At 40.2% G+C, this 16,323-nt stretch overlaps 1 protein-coding gene across 1 annotated transcript; it reads left to right on the top strand.

Moving 5' to 3' along the window:
* The first annotated feature begins 227 nt into the window (after positions 1-227).
* On the top strand, positions 228-14,606 carry LOC134650824 (galectin-4-like). Its single transcript, XM_063505760.1, has 7 exons — positions 228-421; positions 8,950-9,059; positions 9,509-9,655; positions 10,782-11,001; positions 11,428-11,549; positions 12,233-12,437; positions 14,403-14,606. Exons 1-7 carry the CDS (start codon positions 302-304, stop codon positions 14,604-14,606), a joined length of 1,128 nt encoding a protein of 375 aa, XP_063361830.1. The 5' UTR covers positions 228-301.
* Positions 14,607-16,323: the final 1,717 nt, after the last annotated feature.

Genomic DNA, 16,323 nt, shown 5'->3' with positions numbered 1-16,323 from the left:
CACTATAAATGTTGAATTAAAACTACAATGTCGCATTTGATCCGCGTCAAGGCGAGATGCAAGTACCGATTCCATGTGCGTATGACGTGACTTCTCTAATCGATAATCGTTTGTCCTTGTCATCAGCTCGGCGCGAAGAGAGACGAAAGATAGCTCGTGAAAACTCGCCGTCCTGCACTGCATTGCGCATATACAAAGTGTTTGTGTATAGTATAAACAACAAGATTATACTGTGAGTGACCGCGTAAAAAACCCGTCAAGTGCTCCTATTTTATTTAAGTCAGTGTTCGGTTGCGTACCCATGCCAGTGGACTGTTTGAAATGTGTGGAGTGCCCCATGATGGATTACTATGTTCAAGAAGGCCATCTTCCTAGTGAATACGCTGAATACGACTTTGCTGAGGATGCTTACGATTTTGAGGTTAGTTCTAGTTTAGTTTCCATTACTATAGACTAGATAGTTTTAATAATTGATGATATCAATTAACTATTCAACTGAAGAAAGACACCAGCTAAATGTTTATTTACAGTTTCATTTGATAACTCGTATCTTTGCTCAATAACAAAACGTAAACACAAAAATATAACATAGGTAATTTCTAATTATTTCAAGGCAATTACGTTAATTGCTACAAAACCTGATCAATAAGATACGAAACCTAAAAAAATATTTCCTCAACTGTCAACCGTCAATTAACTTTTCGTTAACAAAAACTTAACAACAACAAAAACATTGTTAAAGTTAATGTGCTTAACCTTCGATAGATGGCGCTCATACACGTGACGAAGTTTTAATTTTCGCAAATTGACAGACAGATGGTGTGCTTGCTTGGTTTACGATCAAAACATTACATAATAAAGTACCTGTATAAAATCGTAATGATATTGAGTAAGTATTTAACATGCAGAATAACAAACACGTAATGGTTGCTAGGATGGTTAGTCATCGAGTTTTTGCGCCTTCAGCTGTTCGGCTGAGCGGGTATTTTAGTGTGTCAGCGACGTCCCGGGCGACCGCATCGCGCGAACGTACACTCGAACGAGTAAATAAAACGACTGTAAATAAACGCACAGTGTGATGGTAAGCGGCGACCGGTGCGGTTGCAGTGCGTTTTGTCGGCGACTGTTTTGCCGCGCTCGGCCGCCGGAGCCCGAAAGCCCGGAGAATGTGGATGAAGAAGTGCCGGTTACTTTGGTAAATAAATAGGCTAACTGCTGCTATTAGGAATGTTATGAACGAAAATAATTAACACCGTCCTGGGTGCGTAGACAAGATGCCAAGCGTTAACGATTGGAAAAATATTAGGTACTTTTGAATTTGACTATGAAGCATTCTATGAAGTTATTAATAAAATTACTTACATAAATCAGTAACATCAATAAGTTAATATTGTTCGATAGAAAATGTAGTAAAGTAAAGGGCTATGTCACCATATGACCCATATGTAATACTTAAACTTCAAAAACCTAATAAGTACCTACCAATATTACCTACCTACTAAAATACCCAAGTTACTAAATCAATTGAATCTATGTATTACTTGCCTTTTATCGCCATCTTATTGCTTGCTAGATTACAAAAATACCTCTAAACCTTTAAAACAAAATGAATATCATATTATATCCATATCATATTCCATACGAAGATATGAAGTAGTACGAGGAGTAGGTATTGGTAATACTTAAGTTGTATTTGTATTAGGCCTTCAAAACTGATCAATGTTTATTGATAAACAAATAAACAACAACCTACTGTCCTACTTATCTTAAGCACCGTATCGGTATGTAACTTGCCTTGGAAAAAGAAGTTCTCGTTTCGTCGAATAAAAACCTGAGGTAAAACCACGGTAAAAACTATTTTTCCACCATAGTAGCAATAAGCAAACGAATAGGGATCGCGTTCAGTCACAGAATAAATAATAGTACTAAGTACAGAAGACCTACTATTCAATACATGGTCTAATAAAACATGGTCTTCTCTTCCCAGAGTGTCACTTGCCTACGTCACAATAACATTGCCACTTTATTTCAACATAACATGTTACATGGGTACATTATATGTATGGTTAATAAGTTAATTTATTTCTTTATAATTTAATAATTTTCATTTATATGTATTTTATCTTAAATTTTACAATAACACGACATTTTTAATTATTCGTTAGCAATATCTTCCGATTCACGAAAGAAATTTCAGACGTTCGGGTAATTCTGTTTACACTACTGGCAACACAGGATAGCGCTGTCACATTTGACAATCCGCCATTTTGTCCCTGACCGACCGTCCTTGTCGAACGCGTGTTAATTGTTATTTCCTTCTCGCTCAGTGTCAGCAGTCGCAGTGTTTTCCAAACTTTTCACGTCGTAAGCTTCGTAATTAATGTTTTGTTACGAAAATGGTTGGCTGCTCTATTCGGAACTGTAAGAGTAGGAGTGAAAAGTGCAGTATAGATTTGTTTTATTTTACTATGTTTCTACATGAATAACTTAAAATTAATGCCGTTAAAATAATTTTCACTGTTGGTTAAAATTCTCCCACATTTTAAAGTTTGAGAACCTGTAAACAGCATGATGACGTAGGCAAGTGCCAGTTAGGTCATTCGCGAATCTCGGAAGAGAGTACCAGGCGGAGTATATTATTATACCATGTATTCAATATACTCTATGCAGAAGACTCGCTCTCTAACAAAACGCGTCTGTTACGATCAGCACAGATATGGCCGCTAGGTGGCGACAGCGCCACGCGCGCGCGGCTTATGGCTTTCCCCAAAATTGGGGCCGAACGGATGTACTTTTAGCTACCTAATACTATTACTTATTCTGTGCCTGTAGCAAAGCGACGAAATCGCGGAGTGAGACACGCCTGGTTCAGTAGGTAATCGTAGTGCAAACACATTAGTGGACTCTAATCGTCATGTTGAAATATAGTCAACAGTTCAACACTTGAAGGTTAGTGCCTAATCGTACTCGGAAGTAAGTAGGTACCTATTTCAATCTTTGTAAGTTTTCAATCGCATTTTTCCTTGATCCCCGACCTGAAGAATAATATAATTATGAACGGTTTTGAATATTGTAGGTATTTAACGACTGTAGTACCTACTTACAGTTACAATTAGGGTTTGCTCCCGGGAAATACCGGTACCGAAAGTACCGGGAATTCCCGGGATTTAGAGCCAAACAAAGAACCAGGATTTCAAAATTAAAATCCCGGTACTCCCGGGATTTTCGGGACTAAAATTTCCGGTACAATATTTGACTGCTTTCTGTTACTTAGCATGAAATATCATGTTTTATAAAGAAAATAAATATATTTTATCAATCTAAGGCTGATGGTAATACTTTTACGGCTGACCACTACATTAAAAAATTTTTTTTTAAATGACAATGGGTTTGACAATGCTAAAAATGCGTAATTTGATTCTTTAATTAAGGGCATGAATGTTTGTACGATAAATAATTTTATACGAACAATTAGTTATTTCATATTTGTATACTAACTAGGAGCATACATAGAGACAATTTTGTTATTAATAAAATACTACTTTTAATTCAAATTCAAACACGGTATAAGAAACTCACATATGATAATGATATTTTAAATGAATAAATAATTCTGGCTGAATAATTTCTTGATTTGTCGTATTGATAGTTCTGTTATTATATGTTCAAAGGTCCACAGCCCATTTTGAACGCATGCGAAAATTATCAATTTTCTTATCCTTTTTCACAAAACGTCTTACATATTTAAAAAAAAATTATGATATTACTGAGCCACAATTCAGTTTTTGCCAATCAAAAACGATAGTAAAAATATCATGTAGTTTAGGAAAAAAGAAACAAATTATTGAAATTATATTAATGATTGTGTGACGTAAAGACACATATTATGGTACAAAAGAAGTGTGTACCTTCACTGTGCTACTTTTTTATTGTTTTAAGAAAGATTTGTGGTCGTTTTACGCTTTTTTTTACTGAAAATTAATGTGAAAACTGATTTTTGAAGGCAGTCCCGAAAGTACCGAAAATACCGGGAAATCCCGGTTCCATTTTTGCCCGGTACCGAAAATCCCGGTTCTTTTAAACAGTACCGGTTCTGCAATCCCTAGTTACAATCTATTTCCTATTATCCTCTCAAGATACCTATTATTTTATTATGTAGTACTTGTTAGGTATCTATCTGTTATGTTTTGGCGCAAAATCTTATATGTACTTTCGCTATAAGTAACAAAAATAAATCCTATAGTTCTTGAGTAAATCACATTGGGATTATTAACAAATAACTGTACTCACTTAATTAAGAATTACTTTAAGAAATTCTGTTATTTTCAGCAGATCTCTAGCGGCTGGACGTTGCCATTTTCGCTAAAATTTCAATGTGTGCCAGTTAACATTGTGCTGTCTAGTGCACAGTGTTGCGAAATTAAGAATTCGGTTTCTTACTCTTATTTTCTTAGGTCAAAAAAAGTGTCGGTTATTGGTTCTTGTCGGTCACTGGTGTCACTCACTAAAACTGTTGAGTTTTTAAACCTACTCATAACGGACGTGTCACAAATCTTTACGGAAAACTTTTGGTTTTGGAGAGATATTTGGGAACATTAATTTGTATGAACAACCATATAAACAGCCACACTCTGGGTTAAAAAGTAAGAACACACGATACAACCATTGTTTATTTAGCTGGATAGACTGAAATTAACATTTAGGTAATATTAAATTAACCTTGTAAAACAGAAGTGAATCGTAAATTCCAAGACCGCAGGAACCAAATGGCCTGCAAAAATAGATCATCACCGAGCGTTCTCATTAGTAGAGCAGCTATAATATCACATTATTTCTGACTTCTGTTTATAACCCGGCGAACTTGAAAGAAAATGTGATGTCATCGTAATAACGCAGGTATTTATCTTTTGGTGGAGCAAATAACTATTGGCGATTTCATTTCCGATATCCTTTGTTTGGATTCGGAGCTTTGGTGATCGACAATTTAAGACACTTAGGTCAATAAAATGGCTAAGTGATAGAAATATAATTAGTTTATCGTGAACCATGGTAAAATACGTCCATGTAATCTTGAAACTTAAGTCATTGTGAATAGAGGTGACAGCAGGGTGTCGTCTATTGGGTAGCATGTCGAGCACTAGTACGTTTACCTTAGTTATTACAATAAAGAAGTAACACAAGGCACCTCTAAACTAATACGGTATTGCAACTAATACAAGTACCTAATTCTAGGCAATCCATTTTCCATATCTCTAAAAAACCTAGGTATCTCCTGACCTGAGACCTAGTTGCGGTGTAACACAGTACGGTTACCATCAGTTTGTCACTGACATAAACGCCGTCGAGAACGTAATTAACTTTCTATACATCTCGCTCGCACTCGCATATTAGTGCAAACGGGATGTATAGAAAGTAAATTACGTTCTCGACGGCGTTTATGTCAGTGACAAACTGATTGTAACCGTACGTGTCGATGGGCTACAGGGGCACGCCCTGAGGGCACGCCCGAACAATTGAGTGATATACCATTGTTTATAACATCAGTACCTACCTACCTATATAGGAAATGATCGATCAGCACGTTTATCCTATCTTGTCGCGCGCTACTTCATGTAAATGGAACCTATCTCAAGTGCGACTACCTAAAAAGTCTTGAAATAAAAACCGAATTAAGAACACCCCACTCTGAAATGGTGAAGACTGTAAGTGTAAAATATCTAATTATTGTAACCTTGACTTTAGTTAGAATACTACGAGTATAGCAAATAGCATATCGCTACAATGACCTCTGTTAACCCGCAAGTCTACAACCTTTCGATTGTTTTCTTCCCCTTACACAGGCTGATATTTTGAGTAGGTATTGAGCAGTTATATACTTACGACTGATCGTTTTGTAACACGCAACATGCGAGCTTAAAGTGGAAGCCAGACGGGACAATTTTTCGCCAATCTGATGAAATTGTCCGATCAAATCAGGACGTGTGGACTCAAACGCTAATTTGGCTCGGCGAATTCGACCGCCGATTATGACTGATATTACCGATAAAATGGGGTGCAGACGCAATAATACCAATTTGTGATTTTCGTTTGGGAGCATTTTTTTAACTTAGAGGGCTCAAAAATCACAATAAATTTTAAATTGGTGATTCAATTGGAGATTGGCGCCAATTATTTTCCTGATCAAATCGGTCGATTTGCCCAGCACGTCTAGACTCTACTTTACCATTAATTTAAGGATTAAAGATGAATGTGCGTGCACTGCTTCACTTAAGAACTTGCAACTACTCGTACCTTATTATTACCTCCATACAGTTATGGAGAAAAAGTAGGAAAGCGGATTCCGGGATTCCTACGAAGCAGCAACCGAGGTCGCAACCGGGAGAAACGCTAAGATGAGAGAGAGAGAGAAACTTCATATGGAGATCCATGTAGAGATGTTAAGAATGTTTCCTTTTATCAAATTGAGCTATCTCAACGATTAAAGGTAGGATGGAGGGTCAAATAAATTCTTCAACGCTAAATTCTACATCTCCACGCAAGTCCAATTTCTTTAGGGCTATATAATATCTACGAGTACCTATCTATAATCTATAGGGCAGATGCATGCATGTATCCCCACAATGTTTTCCTCCTCAAAATACCTATCAAAATTCAAATAATATAAATGTCGCCCATAGGTATGTTCCAATTCCAAGGCACTCATTGGTACGAGCCGGAGTTTCAACAACGACCGGCTTCATAAGGTCTTTAACATCAATAATTTATAAGTGCTAAATACAGACGGCAGTGAATCAAGGTACTCGAGCTATACTAAACTGAATTTCCTCCAATACTGTAATCAATGACTTATCATACATTCCGTCCGCGTGAGTAGACATTGTATTCGTCTACGTTTGTTTTGTTCCTTAACAGGTGCCCTGTGATGATCTCACTGATGACTCTTGAGGTCAACATTCATTGCAACATACTTATTGATATTACAATAGACTTCAAAATTGAATATTTACCTATGTTAATTGGCTGAACTGTCTGCCACAATAAGCATAGGTAGGCAGTAGGGGGGTAGGCTTGTAAAATGATTAAATTGCTATTATTAAAACTTCTTACTAATATTAGATGAAAAATATGAGAGAGGAGTGTTCAAAAACGTTAAATCCCCAGTCTCCCCTACCCAATAACTTTCTGCCAAATATCTCTGACGAAACGTAGTACGAGACGATTTACTGCGTCTAGCCTAATTGAGCGGGCTTATAACGCAATAAAGCGACCTAAACCTAACCTTAACCTACTCGTAGGTATTCTTTTAATTAACAGGCCTACTTAAGTTGGCAGCTTTCATTACATCTAATGAATTCTATGTTGGAGCGCCCACGGAATACAAATAATATATTATGTTCTGTGGGAGCGACAGACATTTCACAGTAGGCTACGAAGTACAGTCACCACACGGGATTGTTTAGGGTCCTAGCTAAATCGGTTGTTCCATACGTTATGGAATGTCCAATTTAGCTATCGCGGAGCGTGATGGTATGAAATAGGGCGTGTGATGTAAGTGCCTCATAGGCTACATGACTAATTTTCATTTATGGTATCAATCGATCGGGTTTGTTTTTAGGATCAAATGTCTATATGGGACCAAAGGCCGACAGTCGCACTTCACTCGCGAAACGCCCTATACAAAACAGCAAGGGAACGTGACGTCAAGGTCTCTGGGAGCCCATCTTGTAGTATGGTCAAAACAAGAAAATTGCGTTTTTGTCGGTGAAATATTGCGTTTATGTATATAGTTGCTATACAATATTTTTTTGGATGAAATGTAAGGAATCGAATGGTACCCTTACGTTTATCGTTTTTGGAAGTTAAAACTTAAATTTTGAAACTTTCAGGTCCTGTATTTTTGTAATTTTTCAATATTTTATTTTTATATCCACATTATTGTGATAAATTGCTCGTTTGCTATCTATTTTACTAGATTTTGTTATAACGTTCAACATGTGTCATCAACTCATCATCCCTATTATAGTAGGTAGGTACCTAACTTAGATTGTTGGCTAAATAGGTTGTCGGAATCTGACTTTTTACCTCTTCCTTGTCTAGGACAATAACGCTATTTTATTATAGAATGAAAGTAGATACCTACTAATTCCAAAGATGATAAATGCTTAAAGCCCAATTTTGGAATTTAGAATGAAAACTTAACGTAGTCCGACGTTTAGCATCTCATTCAAAACTTTCTTAATACTTAATATTATGATTCGTCACACTACATAAATAATATTGATAAATCAGTCTGCTATGTATGTAATGTATGTGACCGATAAGAAAGTAACTTAGTTTTTTTACGATGTGGCAAAGATAAACATACGTACCACACCTATAAGTCTTTAGTATGTGTCAATTATGAAGTAAACGCAAATAGGTAACTAGACTAACAACTCAAGGCACCGTTAAAACATATATACAAGTTTACAGCACGACTGTTACAGTCGCTGGCTTCAGCCATCTTGTAAAAACTCACTAATCGTACGTAGGTTATCAATTGTTTTTGACTTTTTGCTAATTACCTGACAGTACAGATGGTTGATTGTTTTTGATAAAGGTACCTACCTATATTTGTCGCTTTTATACTTTTAGATATCGCATATATACATACATATAATATTATCATCTTTGGCAACTACAGCTCATTCTATGACGGAAATTCTATAATCCCAATGCTGGCTCTATGCGGCTTTGGAACTTGCATGTTTTAGGATTTAGGAAATTAAATCAATATTTATAATCAACACTCGCGTCAGTTTGACCCATATCTTATCTCAAGAGAATTAGGCTACGTGTATCGATTGTAAATAAAAAAAAAATAGTTCTTGAGTTTCAGTCGAATCTTATGCTCATATTCATATCTTTCGATAGAAACGATAAAGGAACGTTTTATCCATCATGTTACAGTGTCAGTTGGCCGAGGCCCGAGATGTCAAGTTCAACCAGACCCTCCTGGAGCCGTTGGCGGTCGGGACACATATTCTCTGCACCGGCACACCCACAGAGGACTTACCATGGTAATTTTGTGAGTGATCTAATAATCCAAAACGGACATCGAACACTTGAATATGAGTGATTATAATAACACAGAGCCTACCGCGAAAACCGAAATTCGCAAATTGCGGGGATCTTTCTCTTTTACTCCAATAAAAGCTTAATAATGAGAGTGACAGAGAATTAAAGACGCCCGCAATTTGTGAACTTCGATTTTCGCGGTTGTAGCCCTGGTCTTAACCTTCAAGAAAAGTGATACTTAAGTAAAACTAAAAAAAAAAATGTCATCATATTTATCTAAATATGTACATTAGCAATAAGCATCATCCTCCAATTTTTGTTGGTTTTTTGTTCAGCTATACCTAAAGATAAAGATGAAAATCATCTGTATTTAAATTAAAGCACTCCCACCGCTCTACTGTTTTTTGTAATTTTCAGTACAGTACCATGTAACTTGTCATTTTAATTTCAGGTTCACAGTTAACATAGGATACGGAGACCCAAACAACGGCACAGGGGACATCGCAGTCCACTTCAACGTTCGGGTCCCGCAGTGCTACGTGGTGCGAAACACGCGGCGGCATAACAAGTGGGGGATAGAAGAAACTACTGCATTTAGGTAAGGGACCACCCTAATACCAATTGGAATACCAATTCCACCTGTCCAATTTCTTTTTTCCATTGCGTCTGTCTCACTTAGCAAAATGTGAGACGCAAATACACAAAGAAATTGGACAAATGGAATACCACCCTAAGATGTCAAAGACTATGTTTACACAGGGAGAACCAATATGTGAATAGATAGGTACCTATTTAAAACCATAGAAAGTACGAGTACGAAATAATCTTACGTTTGTTGATGGTGTAAGCGCATCAACAAAATAATATATGTATAAAACATAAAAATTATCGTGTTGGAGAAAATTAGCACTTTTTGCTAGTTCACAAATATCAGATAGGTATCTACTGTAGCAACTACACAATTAGGGTACTTATAGCTTAATAATTAGGGCTAAGTGCTCAGGAATTAAGGTCGAGGATAATTACTATAATTAGTGAACTAGTGTCAATGAAAATTAAGTACCCCTGTGTTCTTTACAAAGCCCGCTCTACACTTAGAAAACGCATCGATTTCATATATTTGATACGCGGCTTAGCACTATTGTCTTTTTGTCTGTAGGATTTCCTCTCCTTCGACATATTGCCCTGTCCCTCTCTACCAAAGATAGTTCCATGGAAATAGATAGATAGATAAACCATTTATTAGCTTGCCACAATACACACATTGACAGAAAAAACAGAAACAATATATAACAATATCAAACTAAAACTAAAATCAAGGAACAAGATGTATCAATATTTTTTTTTTTTCATTTTTTTTTCAAAGGTACATATACATAACAATTTTTATAGTTCCTCGCCAAACTGCTTAACATGCAGTTTGTTGGCGAGACAGCGCTCATTTTTACAGTTTTATGCACCTACTTTTTAGTTGCTATCATGCTATGCTTATTGCTTACCCTAAAATTAACATTAAAGTTATTCTCAGAAAATAGATACACTTTCCTTTTACAAAACATAATTTTACAAAAAGGTATCGGTACTGTGTGCAAAAACAACAAATCTGATATTAATAACAATAATAGGTTAGGTTTTTTATAATGTGTTTATATGTATTTTTTTATTGTTGTGTGCTGTGTGCGTTGCAGCAAAACTAGCGCTCAAAATACGCCACTCATTTTCAGATCATTCCCCTTCAAAATGGGCCGTCCGTTCACGATAGAGGTGATCGTGGACGAGACGGAGACACTGTGGGCGGTGGACGGGGAGCACTACTGCAACTACGCGCACCGGGCGCCGTCGCCGCTCGGAGCAGCCTGGCTGCAGGTGGCCGGGGTCCGAGACGCTACGCTCAATGTGCAGAAAGCTGAATTGTACCCGATGCTGGCACCGCTTGCAGCTGAAGTAAGCCTCTTTTGTGTTTAAGAACTTTTATCATATATAAAGATTTTCACAACCCCCTAACGTAGTGGATAGAGTAGAAATTTTCCGCTGTTAATATGTAGGTATTTAGATACTGTATTGGGTATTATTTTGTTTTACTTAAGGCCCGAGATACACTTGTAAGTTTTACTTACGTAAGAATGATAGTATAGCTCTGCGAGTCCCCAAGACTTACCTATAGAGGTGTCGCAACCTCCCAACGACAGGTTGAAGAACACTATTTTCGCAATTCTGTACCCTGTTCTTTAGTATTAAATATGACTGAACGCGTAGTTAAATTATTAGCATAGTCACGCAAGGTCGCGTAAAAACTGTTTTTCTTTGCAAAGTTTTATGTTTCGGTTTTTCTTGTTGTACGAACTGAGATGTTTGACTTTGTCGTTACAGGTCCCACTTAGATCTAGTTTAGATGCGCCGGCTTCGGAGGATGAGCCGCTTTGGCGACCGAACATCACAGCTCTATTACCTAAAGGAATCCCACCAGGGTACCAACTAGTCATACATGGAAGGTAGGTATCTCATGGCCACGGATATTTTGTTCCTGTAATTCTGTAAAATGTTGTCACAACGGCATCCACGTCTATCGCGAGAAAAAAAGAGTTCCCACCAGGTGTACATATGTAGTTCTAATCTCAACGATGTTGATGCATAGTAGCATATGCAGGTCATTTCGAATATAGTTCGGTTCAGACTTAGTTCCCGAATTGAGTATGAAAGCCACAAACGGACAACTAACGTAAACTTTCTTATCTCTTTGTCTGATGAAACAAAAAATCGAGGGACAAAGTCACAGAATATTAAGACAGATATGATATGACCGCTAGGTGGCACAAGCAGGCGTTCGTTCCGTAGCGGTGCGAGGCAACCACTATGGCTAGACACCAAAATTGGTGTGGGCCGCATGTACTTGTAGCGACGCGACGAAATCGCGGAGTGAGCCACGCCTGACAAAGTGCAAAATTGAGGTCTGACAAATGTACGTATATATGGGGCATTATCTATGAAAAGGGACCTTATTGTCGATAGCGCTTATGCCGCACAGCGTCGCGCGGCATTGTATTTATTTTATATCGGAGCATCGTTATTCGTTAATAATAGCGTAAGCGCCATCGACAATAAGGTCCCTTTTCATAGATAACGTCACATATAGACTCTACACATTACTACTTGTATATTTATCGCTCGTTTCCAGGCTCCGGCCCATCCTCCACTCGTTCACGCTGAACCTGATGGACGCGGCGCACGACTGGCCCGCGCCCAACACGGCGCTGCACGTGAACGTGCGCGCGCACCACGAGTCGCACCGCGAGCGCCAGCTCGTCGTGCTCAACTCGTACCTGGGGGCCTGGGGGGACGAGAGGAGGCAGCGGACGGCCACACTAGTGCCTGGTACTCAGGTAAATAACACACAGTTGAACCTGATGGACGCGGCGCGCGACTGGCCCGCGCCCAACACGGCGCTGCACGTGAACGTGCGCGCGCACCACGAGTCGCACCGCGAGCGCCAGCTCGTCGTGCTCAACTCGTACCTGGGGGCCTGGGGGGACGAGAGGAGGCAGCGGACGGCCACACTAGTGCCTGGTACTCAGGTAAATAACACACAGTTGAACCTGATGGACGCGGCGCGCGACTGGCCCGCGCCCAACACGGCGCTGCACGTGAACGTGCGCGCGCACCACGAGTCGCACCGCGAGCGCCAGCTCGTCGTGCTCAACTCGTACCTGGGGGCCTGGGGGGACGAGAGGAGGCAGCGGACGGCCACACTAGTGCCTGGTACTCAGGTAAATAACACACAGTTGAACCTGATGGACGCGGCGCGCGACTGGCCCGCGCCCAACACGGCGCTGCACGTGAACGTGCGCGCGCACCACGAGTCGCACCGCGAGCGCCAGCTCGTCGTGCTCAACTCGTACCTGGGGGCCTGGGGGGACGAGAGGAGGCAGCGGACGGCCACACTAGTGCCTGGTACTCAGGTAAATAACACACAGTTGAACCTGATGGACGCGGCGCGCGACTGGCCCGCGCCCAACACGGCGCTGCACGTGAACGTGCGCGCGCACCACGAGTCGCACCGCGAGCGCCAGCTCGTCGTGCTCAACTCGTACCTGGGGGCCTGGGGGGACGAGAGGAGGCAGCGGACGGCCACACTAGTGCCTGGTACTCAGGTAAATAACACACAGTTGAACCTGATGGACGCGGCGCGCGACTGGCCCGCGCCCAACACGGCGCTGCACGTGAACGTGCGCGCGCACCACGAGTCGCACCGCGAGCGCCAGCTCGTCGTGCTCAACTCGTACCTGGGGGCCTGGGGGGACGAGAGGAGGCAGCGGACGGCCACACTAGTGCCTGGTACTCAGGTAAATAACACACAGTTTAAGAACTGACACTGAATCTTGCCCTAGTAGCACGGTCGCATTTTTATCGTTTATCACCATGCCTGTCACGTTCTAACAAGTATGTAAGTGCGAGAGTGACGGGCATAGTGATAGTCGATAAAAATGGAACCGTGCTGAGCCCGTTGGTTATGTTAAAAGTGCATGGTGGGAGACCTAACAAACAAATCTTTTATGTACAGTCGACGTCAAAGATGTGTACATTTTTCGCCTTATTACCAAGGAGTAAAGTGCAAATGTGTAAACACACACACACACACACACAGTGTGTTGACGTCGACTGTACTCACCTACAGAATTTTCAAACTACACCGTATCATACCATGACCGTGCTATGAACGTATCAAGCACGGAATGTAACGCGACACGAACCACTACGCCCACTACACCGTGTCCACATCGTTTCATATCCGTGCGTAACAGGTTTAGTGACCGTAGTATCCGTGTATCATCCCCGTAGCATCCGCCTATAATCCCCATAGCATCAGCGTTCATACCCGGCGTTATCGTTACATGTATTAGTAGACTGGTAAGAGCGAGCAAAAAATATGGCAACGCGTTTATAACGGGCTTAGAACGGTCACCATACGCGGTTATAACCCGTATGCTCACCGTTTCGCCACCTGCACGCACCGTTCTGGCAACGTTGCGTGCCATGCGCGGAGCGTTTCGGCACCGGCAAAATATCCTCGCCGACAATTTTTGACGGTCCGTGCATGGCACGCTACGGGTATGGTCGGTGACGGAACGGGCTAGTGGGCATAGTCTCATACTTTTTAATACAAAGATATTTTTTTGCTCGACACGTTCATAGCACGGTCATGGTATGATACGGTGTAGTGGGCAGAGACCTTTAGAAGACCGATGTTTGACAGCGAACTACCCGCACTCGTTATAAAAGTATGAGTGATAATCGTGTTAGTTTAAATAATCATCAATCATTCATCATCAATCATTTGAAATCCCCAGAACACGTTCCGCATCCTGCACGGTCCGGGCGAGTGGGCGGTGTTCGCTAACGACGTGCTCATCGGCGAGCTGCAGCACCGCGCGGCGCCCGCGCTCGTGCGCGCCGTGCGCCTGCGCGGGGACCTCTTCCCGAGCGCCATCTACCTGTGCCCCTCCAGCCACTCGCCCACCACCGAGGACTGGACGGATGTCTCCAACTGTTGATAGCGGCTGGACACGACGATTGTATGACTGACTGCTGGTCTGTTTTTGAACATTTATGAACCGAAGGTAGCGGTGGTGGCCGAATGGATATGACGCCCGACTTTCAATCCGGAGGTCGCGGGTTCAAATCCTGGCTCGTACCAATGAGTTTTTCGGAACTTATGTACGAAATATCATTTGATATTTACCACTAGCTTTTCGGTGAAGGAAAACATCGTGAGGAAACCTGCATACATCTGCGAAGAAATTCAAAGTTGTATGTGAAGTCCCCAATCCGCATTGGGTTAGCGTGGGGACTATAGCCCGAGCCCTCTCGCGCATGAGAGGAGGCCTGTGCCCAGCAGTGGGACGAATAAAAGGCTGAATTATTATATATGAACCGAAGGTGAAACGAAGCGGAAGATCTGAAGAAATAGGAAATGTGCGTTGCACCATCCATACTTGACAGACTGATCAACATCTCGCGGCGCGCCGCGGCGGTTTACTAATGAAATTTTCCATACAATAAAATTTAGCGAACTCTTTAATGATGACAAACAGTTTGGTGCGACCGACCCTAAGACTTCTGGTCTGATTTTGGACGCGAGTTATCAACCGAGGGTAAAACCGAGTGGAAGATCTGAAGAAATAGGAAAAAGGGGTGCAGGAAATCCCTGAAACGAATAGAATAGAATCTTTGACAAATATGTTATAAGTGTAGTCGTTTGAAATGTTGTCTTGCGAACTAAATCTTTGGCTGATCAGTATGAGTGGGTATCTAGATTAGATTGTTATTGTATTGTATCACTAACTTCTGATTTATTTTTGTATTAACTAAGGCTTATGATAAAGTTATTGGTGTGCCTAAATAAATACCCTAAAGTTCTAAAATAATGTTTTCTCCCAAGATATGATATAAGTTATTTTAACGAAATTATCTATTAAAAAAGATTGATTGTAATGTTATAGATCTTCCTAAATATTTGGCTCACGAGAGATTACCGAGTTATCAACGCTTGTATATACTATGCATTGTAAATAAATTATTATTGCACATAATCGTTGCGTTAGGAACACTTGTACAATTAGTCTAAGATATGTAATTTATAGTTAAACGCATTTAAATATATAGTGCGCCACTTTCACGATTAAATAAGACATAGGTATTACTCTGTGTTTGTTTACAACAATGCTCGAATTCTTATTTATTAATTTGAATAAATAAGTGGTGACGGTGGCCTATCTGAAAATATTAATTAATTACGTTTTTTATGTTAGTATTAACAAATATATATTTTTTATATGCGCTAGAGAAGACAGACATAATATACCTATCCATGTATATAAGTATATAGAGAAAATGTGTAGTGTTTCTTGTGCAATTAATTAACTAATAACTTTTGTTACTAATGTATGTTCATTTAAGAATAAGAAAACACCTACATGGATTTTCAAACTGCTGTGAAGATTGTTTTTCAATTTTGTCATTTTACAGTCAGCATCAAAAATCAGACTAGGTACGTGTCAAAAGTATTCTTACTGTAATTCTACTCTAACTGTATTCAAATATAAAATACTTTAAAACGCGAACTGTAGTGATTTATCTCTAAATATTTAGAAAAGTATATTCGGTGGTGGCGCGCGAGAAACTTTTGGTGCGCTGTTTCATCCGCTACTATTGTTGCTGACTGTACCTGCTGTACCTACAGTCCATCCAGAGGAAGATTTTTTTTGAATA

This window comes from Cydia amplana, chromosome 1, assembly GCF_948474715.1.
Source record: "Cydia amplana chromosome 1, ilCydAmpl1.1, whole genome shotgun sequence".
NCBI lineage: Eukaryota > Metazoa > Arthropoda > Insecta > Lepidoptera > Tortricidae > Cydia > Cydia amplana.
Note: the sequence above shows the minus strand (reverse complement) of the source record. Positions and strands in the feature narration are given on the sequence as shown.

Coding starts and splice junctions, on each gene's coding strand:
- LOC134650824 (XM_063505760.1), top strand. CDS start 302: ATGCCAGTGGACTGTTTGAAATGTGTGGAGTGCCCCATGATGGATTAC. Junction 422..8,949: donor AGGATGCTTACGATTTTGAG/GTTAGTTCTAGT, acceptor ATCATGTTACAG/TGTCAGTTGGCCGAGGCCCG. Junction 11,002..11,427: donor TGGCACCGCTTGCAGCTGAA/GTAAGCCTCTTT, acceptor TTGTCGTTACAG/GTCCCACTTAGATCTAGTTT.